Genomic DNA, 12,763 nt, shown 5'->3' with positions numbered 1-12,763 from the left:
CTCACTTATCTTTTCTCTATTACTGCATCTTATTTGTCTCTTCTGCCAGAGCCTCACCTCCCTATTTGAAAAGAAATCTATGTGATGTTTCAGACTCAGTAGATTATTAATCCTGGGATGTCCAAGCATAATTTATCAAAGTGCTGGTATAGTGTATGAACATTCTTCACATTCAAGAATTTAAGTTGTCATATCCTCCACATTTTGATGCCATCAATTAAAAATCTACCTATCTAGTTCATAAATGGTATATGTGTATATATACTTACTAACCTGTCAAATACAAAACGCATTAGCTGTAAATTAAGTGTGCAAGGAAGACTGAGCAGTCGGATCTTTCTTGTTGCATTCTGTTTACTCTGACAGTTTTCACAAAAGTATCGATTGTCTCCTTCTAATTTTTCTTCCTGACCAGAATATAAAAAATATTAACAAAAACGATTCCAAAAGAAAAAAAAAAAAGAATCAAATAATGTAAACACAGTACAGATATGCTTAATACAATTTCTTCTTAAATAAATAATATTTTCATTTAAGCTATTACCAAATACTTTGACAGATACAACTGAGAAAAACTCAGACAAAAGCATTAAAATTCAACAATAAGCTGTGGATTTTAAGAAAGCAATGAGATTAAACATGTATCACATCTGCAGCTGCACATATATGAAAACTCAGGGGAATGCCAGGAAAATATTCCTTAAAGATGTTTACAAGATGTAAAAATGTTTTTTACATACATTCTATAAAGTTGTTCGACCTCAAGCTTATCTTTTCTGCCTAATAGTAACAAGCACAAGAATTGAAATGGCTAGGTCTGATTCATCACATTTTCACAGAACAGTTCCACTACTTTACTGTATTTTCACTTTTTAAAAAGTACTTTTTAGTTCTCTGACAGTGTCTTTTTGTAACCACATCAGTCCTCAATCACAATGAAATTTCCCTTATGATGCCACCAAACCCTAGGTGACACAGAATGAAATTAAGAGTAGGGAAGGCATGGGGGGAATCTGGAACCTCTTCAGTTCAATTCTCTTATCTTTCAGAGAAATAATCTGTTCAATGTCAATCAACAAACAACCCAAGTTAGTAATGTAATGTGAAGATATTTATTAGTTCATCTGAATAGTCTGTTCTGTGTGCCTCAAAACTAATCCTGTGGTCTTTTTGTCAATTTTTTTCCCATTCAACATTACTACTTAGCCATTATGTAAATATCTTTCATTATTTTCAAATATCAAATAGATATGTAACAAAGTTTAAACTCTGAAACTCCAACCTATATATCCCTAATCATTCAATAGTTATTTTCAACTACATAATCTATTCAGAACAGCCATTTTGGAAAATCCTCTTATTTTTTGAAGTCATAAAACAGTCATTAACAAAACAAAAAACATTACCCTCATACATTTCACTGAGGGGGAAAAATAGAAATTGATTAGCTCACACCACTGAAGATAATTAAATGTTGGAAATAGCATCTGTGAGATTTGTTTTTAAAACAGCAAGCTGCATGATCTGTTTGGTTTTCACTACCTTGAGAAATTCGGTGATACAATCTGTTAGCTGCTTGTGCCCTTGGATATTTAACTCCAGTTCATAAAATTTTGATAAAAGCTTAGATTCACGGCCACACTGGTTACAGCTAAAATATTTAAAGAAAATATAAATAATGTTAGAGAACAAACTAATAATTAAAGCCTACTAGAACTTCCCATATTTATCAGGAACACAAAAAATCCCAAGAGATTTCTTAATGCCAACATATATCATATGATTGCTAACAACCAGAAATACAATATGTATTATATATATCTTCCCATATTTATCAGGAACACAAAAAATCCCAAGAGATTTCTTAAGAAATGCCAAAATATATCATGATTGCTAACAACCAGAAATACAATATGTATTATATGTATAATAGGTACTATATTAGTTGCCTTCTCAATGAGTGGGGAAAAGGCTAGAGGGAATTTGCAATTCAAAAAAAAGTTTAACTTAATGCAAGTACCTTGGAAATAGGGGAAACTTAATAGTTTATCTAGATAGATACACCGATCTATTTATAAATGCACAAAACACTGTACAATTACAAGGAAAATGGCACTTTTAAATTAAAACAAACCTTAGCTATAACAATTGCCCAATGACATATATTTATTGTATGTTTTCAAAGGCTATTCCAGCATATTAAATCCCATTTCAACATAGCAGATTCTGTGATTTCACTGATGAGAGAACGCTCTCCAACAGTCGGCTATTGGTTAAGGCTACAAAGTTTATAGACATGTCTACAGACTAGTGTATTAATTAGGATTTGAACTAGTTCTCATAAACAGGCTGGTTTAAGTCATAAAGCCAAGTTCTATGAGCACCATGTACCGTTGAAGCACTGAAGAGCAGTACTTATTAGAAGGGATGGGACAGAAAGTTATTCTTATGTCCAATACACTCACTAGTCAATAGTTACACCTTCAAGGACTGCTTTTATAAATCAGATTACATTCTGCAAGTAGCTTTTATTAACTTTATAAGTTGTGGAAAATTGTCAAATTAAATATAAAAAGTCTCAAATACCAAAGAACTGGTATTTCTCTATTCCACACAGCAAGAGTCCTTCCAAAAACATTAATTATCTACTAAAGAAATCTCATTTCTAAAAGACAAAAATAATCCATAAAACTTACACAGTCACATATGCATATTCTCCACAAAATTGCTGTTGGACAATATTCCTTACATCTGGATTCTTCTGCTTAGACAAAGTATCCTCCAGTAAAGACATAAACAGCTTTGAAAATTCTTGTGCATCCTATAAAAAATTTATTTAAAAGAAAAATAAACTCTTACCCTGTCAATTTCTCTACAAAAAATAAGAACTGCATATACTCTGAATGCAAGAATGATTTCTAGATAAAAATTTGGTGTATGAGTACTTATGAATGGCATAAATTTTTTTGAGACAGCTGTTTGTACATTTATACAGCAATAAATAATGATCATTTCTAGGCCTAAGCCTAGTCTTTTTCAATCAGAGTAAAACAATGCTGCTAACACCATGTATTTCATATACTTCAATATTTTAAGAGCAATGACTTCACTGATCTACATGTTAGTGTCAAAGATAAAGATTAAACATTATTGACTAGGAAATGCCAAATTAAGAGAAGGCAACACTTCATCTCTCTCAGATTAGCTAAGATGAAAGGAAAAGATAATATTGCAGAGGAGATGGGGAAACTGGAATGGTGATATATTGTTAGTGGAGTTGTAAAACAATCCAACCATACTAAAGATATCATACTAAAGACATTTGTGAACTATGCAAAAAGGGCTACAAAACAATGCATACCATTGGATCCAGCAGTGGCTCTGTTGAGTATCTATGCCAATGAGGATAACAGGGAAATTTTGCACATGTGCAAAAATGTTTGTAGCAACCCTTTTTGTATTGGCAAGGAATTTGAAAACGAATGGATGCCCATCAATTGGGGAATAGCTGAATAAGCTATGATATGTGAATTTAATGGAATATTACTGTTCTTTAAGAAATGATGAGCATAAGGCAGCTAGGTGGCATACTGGATAGAGCACTACCCCTGAAGTCAATCTGGGTCTCAGAGACTTAACATGTCCTAGCTGTGTGACTGTGGGCAAGTCACTTAACCCCAACTGCCTCAGGTGGAAAAAAAAGAAATGGTGACCAGACTAACTTCAGAAACACCTGGACTGTGTGACTGTGGCCAAGTAACCCCAATTGCCTTAACAAACATTTAAAAAAAGAAAAAAGAAAGAAAAACCTGCAAAGACTTACATCTACTGAACCCGAGCAAAGTGAGTAAAACCCAGAACATTGTATACAGTAACAAGACAATGTGATGATCAACTGTGATGGACTGGGCTCTTCCTCAATAATGAGGTTCAAGCCTATTACAATAGTCTTGGGATGCACAGTGCCATTAACATCCAGAGAGAGAACTATGGAAACTAAATGTGGACTGAAACAGAATTTTCACCTTTTTCTTTTCTTATAATTTTCCCCTTTTGGTCCGATTTTTCTTGCTCAGCATGACAAAGCTGGAAAAATGTTTAAAAGAACTGTATATATTTGAGCTCTATTAGTTTGCTTGTTGTCTCAGAGAAGGGAGAAGGAAAGGAGAAGAAAAAATTTGCAAGACAATCTTACAAAAATACAGAAATTTTTACATGTATTTGCAAAAACAAAATTCTATTAAAAATTTCTTAAAATATATGTAGGGAAAAAAATCCTCAATGCCTGCATTCACCAATAAGTTACTGAAAATTTGTAGTATACAAATGCCAGGATGGCATTCATAGAGAATTCCATTGAAATGGAAAAAAATGCATTTAAAAAGTGTCTTCCTGAATTTCTGTAGTCAAACTTTATTATTTTAAATCATTTTTCAGCCAGCAAAAAGTACTGCAGATCCCTTCAGAGTTGAGTGAAACAAACAAGAGTCCTCTCTTGATACTTCTGTTGTCAATGACTGTGCAACCCCTATTATTTAAATAGTGTTGGAATTCCTCCACCAGACAGATCACCAACTCCCATTTATAACCAGTTTATTGCTTCAGGCAATCCCTAAGACTAATTTGTCCTGATAATATTCCCAGTTACATTTCAAGATGGTTATTTGCATGCAGGTATTACAGATTTGGATTCTTAAGTATTCATAACCTTCCAAAAATTGAAAAACTTTGAAATTACATGAAAGCATAACAAATTTAAAAGACATAAAACAAACCTATTCTAAATAGACATTTAGCCAATTAGAAAACTACACTTGAATTTAAAATTTCATAGGACCAAAATAATATACAATAATTGTGAGTCTGTATGTGTGTATGTATGTAGGTATATATGTATACAAATACAGGATTCCTATTAAGTGTAATTGGTTAATGCTGGCCCCAGTACATAGATGATAAAACACACTTTCCTCCTAAGTAGAAATGCAGATCTCTTCACATATGCTATCAGTAGAGTCATTTAGTTGTATTTGGGTTTTTTATTATGTTGTTGTTGATTTGGAGTTTCAATAGGAAGACACTCCAGAAATGATCGCAAAGCAAAAGGCATCTACATTTTTGAAAATATATCTCACTTTCAGCTCCACTGAAAATAGGTAACTCTCAAAAACTATTCCAACATTTAACTCTCCTAATTATTTTTGCCACTTTGCTGGGTATGGAGTGAAATGTCATGGTTGTTTCATTTTTTCCTTATTAGTAGTTATACAGTTAATGGAAATGTGAATCTAAAAACCATCATACAAAGAAACTTACAATTACAGGAGTTAAAATGTCCAGCCATTCAGTCATGTGAGAAATAACTCATCTGGACCCACAACTCTGTTCTAATCAATATCAATTAATCAATTTGTTTGTATGGTAGCAATGCTTTTGATTTTAGGCCCAAGAACTGCTAGTTGCATATTCTAAGTTCATTTGCTTAATAATAGGAAGTTATCTGGGAGTTCCTCAGCCCTTGTTTTTCTTTTGTCATGTCACCTGACTCAACTACAGGCAAATTTCCCAATAGACTGTTTTTCCAGACTATTTTCTCTCTTCTCCAAAGGTAGCCTGCGACCATCCTGTGGGCATTTAATCAGATGCCCCATGCTTCATCTAACCTCTGGTGGCTTATAATATCTTAGGTTGGGCAACCTAAGGAGATATTCCTTACACTTCAGTCTAAGTGGAGACCCATCTCACAGTATTTTCCTTAGAGTTTGTGATATTTGCTACAGCTGCTCTTGATTATCTATATATCTAGCCCTATAAATATCTATATCATAGAAAAAAGGGGGGTCTCAGATTGTGAGGAAAATTTGAGATCCACTTAGGTTAAGAGAATAATGAATTCTTTAATGATGTGCCTTTGGCTCAGAGCTCTGCCTCACTCTCTTGATGTAGGTAAGACAATTTTAATCCTCACAGACGCAAATATTCCACTACTAGGCATATATTCCAGTAAGATCAACTCAAAAGTTTCCATACGTAAAATAGCTATACCAGCCGTTTTTGTGACAGCAAAGAACTAGAAACAAATCCAAAGACTGGAGAATGGATAAACAAATTATGGTACATGAATGCAATATTACTATGCTGTTAAGAAATTATGAATGATTTGAATACAGGAAAGCATGTTAATCACATGAACTGATACAAAGTGAAGTAAGTAGAATCAGAAAAACCACAAGAAAAATGACTGCAATCATTATGTCTTACAGAACATAAAACCATCAGAAGGGAATGTTGTGAATTGGCAACTATGAAAAAAACAATGAAAAAATAAAGATGACACAAATATGGAGCCTTGCTTATGTTTTCAGACTTTGCCATATATTAATTGGCTTTGTTTTTTCTCTTCCTTTTTTTCATCTTAAATACACTGTTAAGTGATGACTAATGTGAAAATTCATTTAACAATACAGCACATATACAACAGATTGCTTGCCTTGGGGCAAGGGAAGGAAAGAAAAATTTGGAACTCAAAAGAAAAATAATTTTCTAGAAATGTTTATTCTTCTTAATTATCTTTACATGTAATAAGAAAAAAACATACAAGATAATTTTCTACATTCACTTTTATTAAGACTTTGAATTCCAAAAGTTCTCCCTCTCTTACCTCCCCCGCCAATGGCAATCTGATATGTGATACATATATAAGCATATTACACATTTCTACATTTAGTCATGCTGTGAAAGAAGCAGAAAGGGAAAAACCATATGCTTTGATCTGCATCCTGAGTCCCTAACTCTTTCTCTGTAAATGACATTTTCCATCATGAGTCTTTTGGAACTATCTTAGACTACTGCATTGCTGTGAAGAGCTAAGTCTATTAAAATGGACAATCATTTGTTGTTGATGCTGTGTAACATCATCTTGATATTCTCCTGGTAGAACTCAAAATCTCATAGAAAACAAATGTTGAAAACTATCTTCATATGCAATTAAAAAAATTAGTATTAGAAAATACTGTTATATTATGCATTGGCTTTCTGGTACGGGTTAATAAGGGGGAGGTCCTGAGAAACTTAAGTGATATAAAGTATGCAGAACATCCTTTAATGCACCACTACTTACTTGTATTTTACAATGACTTTCTGGCCTACTTTGAAACTGTTTTTCAATAATTACAAAATATTCTCTGTAACGAGTCTTTTACCTTCTGTCAATAATGTTTCTAATTTTCATCTGAGACTAGCATTACCTGCTGTTGTCCTGTGTCCAAGCCTAAAGCTTTAACAAATCCCGATGGATCAATGTACCGTCTGTTACTGTTCTGCAGCAAAGCAAAAAGGTACTGAAGATGTTCACAAATGGTCTGAGGTTCATAATCTATAGAAAAGTTTCACCATAAATTAAAATGTTAGGACATTTCCTCTGCATGTCAATCAATATCATTTTTATCAAATATTAAAGGTTCTATTTATAATATTCTGTAACATACTAAGTATGTTTGAGGAAAAAAACATCAATGGACTCAAATGCTTTAAAAGATTTACTATTTTTTAAAACTAGTTAAAATTAATGTGCTTGATACCAAAATGAAAGCAAATAAAAGAATTATCTAAGAAAAACTAGCATTTATATCAGGAACAAAACAAAGCACTTGTACTTACTAAACATCCTGTTAAATAAGAAAATTAGCCAAATTTTAGAATCTCTCTGCTGTAAGCAGCTGTATTGTACAAGCAATTAGGCAAAGAAAGACACAGATATCTTCTTATGAGGATAAGTTTCCTAAGAAAGTTTCATATAAGCTTATATATGCATATAAGCCATAAAAGCCCTTGGGAAAAAGACAAACACCTATCACAAAAACAAGCCTTTTAAAATATTTTAAAACTAAATGGTCCATTAAGAAAAAACTTTGTTATATATGGTATCCCTTCCAACACAAGCTCAAGACTCATTGTTATATTATGGCTAAGGATAGTAAGTTTAAATATTGCGTTTATAACCTCCTTTTAAAAATCAACTTAATCTTTAAAAATCAACTTAATCTTAACTACAATCTACAAGAATAAAAATGTATTTCAGAAAAAAATGGGAGCAACATAAACTACTTAATAAGCAAGAGCTTTATGTTCTTAGCATCTGTAGAGCAAACAGATGAGAATGTGTAAGCCCGGATAGACACACAAAAAAACAAATAATCACAGATAGTCCTTTCACCAACCTTTCTCTTCCTGTATGCCATCTCCCATCATGTGGTCACCACAGGTACTTGGACATAAATACAGAGCCTGTCTAAGCTCCAGGTTAAGAAACCAAACCTGAAGAAAAGTATTCACATAGCACGTTGCTCCAAGGTTTGTTAGACCCACAAATGAGTTCTACAATTGAAAAAACAAAAACATTAGCTGCAAAAGTGACTTTGCTCAAATCAAAGCTTAATTTTAAAAATCTGAAATTTTGACAAAGTTTTATAGCATAAAAGATAATATTCAAATACAATTTTCAATAGTCTAATACTTCAATTGAAATGGCAAATATCTTTAAGTCTTCAAAAAATTCTTTTCTAATTGACAAATAATTCTTTAAAAATTCATTTCTTCTTTACTAGTTTAAAAAAAAACAAACCAACCATAATGCTTTACTCTAATTCATCATGATTCATGCTTTAGAAATATCTTTAGAAAGAGTATTCAGAGTTCTGAACATTAATAACTCTAAATACTAACTACAAAGCAGGATTCCAGGACTTCTAGATTGTGAATTATTTTTCTTGGTCATGGTCAATAGGATTTCAGATTTAGAGGAACAAAAAAATCTAAATGTTCAGACACTAATTAAATATAAATCCCAAAGAGGTTAGTAAAAAAGACAAAGGACCTTGCAAAATAAAATGCAGTCCTCTTTTGAAATAGCAATGAACTAGGAACAATGTAGAAGACCCCATTTATTCAGCTTTGTTCCCAGCTTTTGCTAACATAAAAAATGAGGTATGGCTTCTCCCTGGAGCATTTGCTTACCACTGGGATCTCTAACTGAAAGACTTTTTAATCACTTATGAATCTTTACAGAAGTCTGGGCTCCAGGTATGGAACACTACAGATAGATTATTTTTAATTCATTTGATTTTTTTAAACTAAATTTTTCTTATCTCACTTTTTAAGAAAATGCTAATCTATATGATATAAAAACAAAAGGTATCTATTAATATTGTTTAAATTTTCAAACTTTAATTTTTAAAATGTAAGCAAAGGTAGAAATTTAGAATACATGGTAAAACATAATCCAAGGTAAAGAATTACCTGTAAGTGGAAGGGAAGGTCTTAAACTCAAATGAGAGGGGTGGAGGGAGAAGTAATGCTGTAATTAATGGTGGAAATTCACATTCACAAATGATTAGGCACTCCAGATAGGTTGTGACCTCTGTGGTACTCAGTAAATGGGGAATTGGGGAAGGACTTTGTCTATTGATTATAAGTGTTCCTATTTTATAGGATACCCACTTCTGTAGTGGTGTAATTAAGACAAACACTTTATGCCTCCTAAGTTATTTCTCACATTGATCTAATCCATTCCCCTTATTTTATACATGAGGCAACTTAAGCCAAAAGTAGGTAACAAGTGAGACTCCCATGTTCATAAAAGTATTGTTTTGGGGATTCAAATATGATATCCTTGCTATCAGAAGTTGGGACCCAGTGCAAGAATATCAAGAAAATTAATGGGAAAAAGCAGCAGTTATCAAAACAATTTGGTACTAGCTAAAAAATAAGAGTGGTGGATTGGTGGAATAGGTTAGATATACACGACACAATAATCAACGACAATAGTAATCTAGTATTTGGTAAACCCTCAAACCCCAGCTTCTGGGATAAGAACTCACTCACAAAATTTGCTGGAGAAACTGGAAAATAATGTCAGAAACCAAATAAATCTACATTTCACACCCCATACCAAAATATTCTTAGATCTTAGGAGAAGAGATGAATTAAAGACCAAAGAAGAAATAGCGAACATTATGAAATGCAAAATCAACAACTTTAATTACATTAAATTAAAAGGTTTTTGCATAAACAAAACCCAATGTAAAAGGATTAATTAAGAAATACAACGCTTGGGAGAAAATTTTATAGCCAGTTGTAAAGGCCTCATTTCTAAAATATAAAGAATTGTGTCAAATTTAGAAGAATGTATAATATAAGTCATTCCCCAATTGATAAATGATGCAAGGATATGAAGTTTCCCTTTTCCTTTTTATTTTTTTTTAAAGCATTTTGTTTACAAAATATATGTGTGGGTAATTTTTCAACACTGACCTTTGCAAACCTTGTATTCCAAAATTTCCCCTCTTTCCCCCCTTCAACCCTGCCCCTAGATGGCAGGTAATCTAATACATGTTAAATATGTTAAAATATACTGAACAATTTTCAAATGATGAAATTAAAGCGATCTATAGTCATATGAAGAAATGCTCCAAATCACTATAGAGAAATGCTAATTAAAACGACTGAGGTACCACCTCACACTTCTCAGGTTGGCTAAGATGACAGGAAAAGATAAAGATAAATGTTTGAGGGAATGTGGGAAAATTGGAACACTAATGCATTATTGGAATTGTGAAATGATCCAACTATTATGGAGAGTAATTTAAAACTATTCCCAAAGGGGAATAGGGAAAGGCCTATCAAACTGTGCATACTCTTGGAACCAGTAGTGTATCTACTGCATCTGTATCCCAAAGAGATCATTAAAAAAAGAAGAGACGCACATGTGCAAACAAGTTTACAACAGTTTTTTGTGGTAACAAAAAATTGGAAAATGAATAGATGCCCAGCAATTAGGGAATGGTTGAATAAGTCACAGTATATGAAAGTAATGGAACATTATTGTTCTATTAAAAAATATGATTTTAGAAAGTCTTTAAAAGACGTACATGAGTTGATGATATGAAGTGAAACAAGCAGAATCAACAATATATCATACACACTAGCAGACTATGCAATGATCAATTATGAAAATCTTGGTTGTTTTCAGCAGTTCAGTGATCCAATAAACTTTTGGATAGAAAAGTAACATTTGCATCCAGAAAGAGAACCATGGAGATTCAATGTGAAACATATGTTAATATATTAATTTGTTGTTGTTTTATTTTCCTTCTATAGTTTTCCCTTTTCTCTGCTTTTTCTTTCCCAACATGATTCATAAACAAATGTGTATTTTAAAAGTTAATATACATGTAAGCAGAAAAAAAAATTAAAAAGATAAACAGCTAACTAAAAAAAAAAAAAATAAAAACCATTGGGAGCCTAGGTAGAATTGTGTAACTAATCCCCTTCATGTTTAGGAAAAAGTTTAAGGACAATCTCACATTCCCCTCATCCCCCAAATTTAGGAAGAATGTTATAATGGTTTAGGACAACTCTCAAAAGGTGAAGCACAAAATTGTTTAAAAAGAAATTACTTGCTTTAAAGATTAATAAATGAGATGAGTCAACAGGAAGAGACCATCATTAAATCAAATCTGAAAGCCACAAAGGGCATTTGAGATATCTGGGGGCTCACATTTATAGCAAATTAATCACAGTGATAAGTCCTAGCATAATAGCATATAGTATAGCGTATAGTAGACAAATCAGTATATTCTAAGTTCATGTCAAAGCTCCATTTTTATTTTATCTTTCAGATTCAAAAACTTCACAATTTTTAAAAATTTGAATGGGACACAGTCTCAGGAAGGTTAAGTGACCTGCCTGGGTGACACAGCTAGCTAAACAGTTTCATAATCAGAACTTGTATTCAGATTGTCCAATTCTGAATCCGTTGCCCTTTCTATTATATCAAGTTCCTGTCAAAAATGCACTCCTGCATTTTTGTTTTTCTTCCTGGGCTATTTATACCTTCTAAATTCAATTCTCCCTGTGCAACAAGAAAACTGTTCAATTCTGCACACATATTGTATCCAGGATATACTGTAACCTATTCAACATGTAAAGGATTGCTCGGCATCTGGGGGAGGGGGAAAATCGGAACAGAAGTGAATGCAAGGGATAATGTTTTAAAAAATTGCCCTGGCATGAGTTCTATCAATAAAAAGTTATTTAAAAAAAAAAAATGCACTCCTGATGCCATCTAGTGGGGTTAATCCTAACAGCAATATAATGTACAATACCAAGGTTCCAAAGCATAAGCAAGCTAGTCACTCCACTGCTGTTTAAACAGAATCCAGTTTATACTGGCACTTGCTTTTCTCCAACAACCCACTAGCCAGCCACTTAAGAAAAAGTGCCTTTTTGTTCTCCAGTTTAACACCAAGATAATTCAATCCATTTCTGAAATTGCATTTCCTCTTCAGAAATGCAAAATATTTCTGCAAACTTATTGAATCTGTTGTACAGGGCGACAAGTTTCACAGGCAGGGGAAGGAATCTGCTATTGTGAAAGCCTCTCCTCCCATCACTTAGTTCAGACAATCCAAATGAAAGCTGCAGTGTGAAGAATAATCCATATTTACTCCTTACTAGTGCACCTTTACCTTTTTCCTCCTTTCAGAGTTGGGATCATCAATGTTGTGAAAGCTGTTTTCATCAATTTCCCCTAGCCAGACGTGTTCTCCGATGCCAACCAAGCAATTCGGATTCCCTTTGCAATTTCTTCTACAAAGCAAAGTCAACAAATAAACATTAGACTTAAAGTAACAAGTCCAAACAATTTTTTGTAGAAAATAAAATGAATGGAATTTGAATTACTAATAAGACAAAGGGTTCCCCC

The 12,763-nt window shown here is 32.8% G+C and overlaps 1 protein-coding gene across 3 annotated transcripts in view; it reads right to left on the bottom strand.

Moving 5' to 3' along the window:
* USP48 (ubiquitin specific peptidase 48) overlaps positions 1 to 12,763 on the bottom strand; it is a 61,881-nt gene that overhangs the window by 35,101 nt on the left and 14,017 nt on the right. For all 3 annotated transcript variants that reach the window (XM_051988307.1, XM_051988305.1, XM_051988306.1), the window contains exons 2-7: positions 12,528 to 12,648; positions 8,220 to 8,376; positions 7,248 to 7,375; positions 2,697 to 2,821; positions 1,543 to 1,651; positions 274 to 407 (exon numbers count right to left, since the gene is read on the bottom strand). In XM_051988307.1, coding sequence (XP_051844267.1) covers positions 274 to 407; positions 1,543 to 1,651; positions 2,697 to 2,821; positions 7,248 to 7,375; positions 8,220 to 8,376; positions 12,528 to 12,648 — 774 coding nt within the window. The remainder of the gene's footprint in view (positions 1 to 273; positions 408 to 1,542; positions 1,652 to 2,696; positions 2,822 to 7,247; positions 7,376 to 8,219; positions 8,377 to 12,527; positions 12,649 to 12,763) is intronic.

The sequence above is a fragment of the Antechinus flavipes genome, chromosome 3 (genome assembly GCF_016432865.1).
Source record: "Antechinus flavipes isolate AdamAnt ecotype Samford, QLD, Australia chromosome 3, AdamAnt_v2, whole genome shotgun sequence".
Lineage (NCBI taxonomy): Eukaryota > Metazoa > Chordata > Mammalia > Dasyuromorphia > Dasyuridae > Antechinus > Antechinus flavipes.
This window is presented reverse-complemented; position numbering and strand designations above follow the sequence as displayed.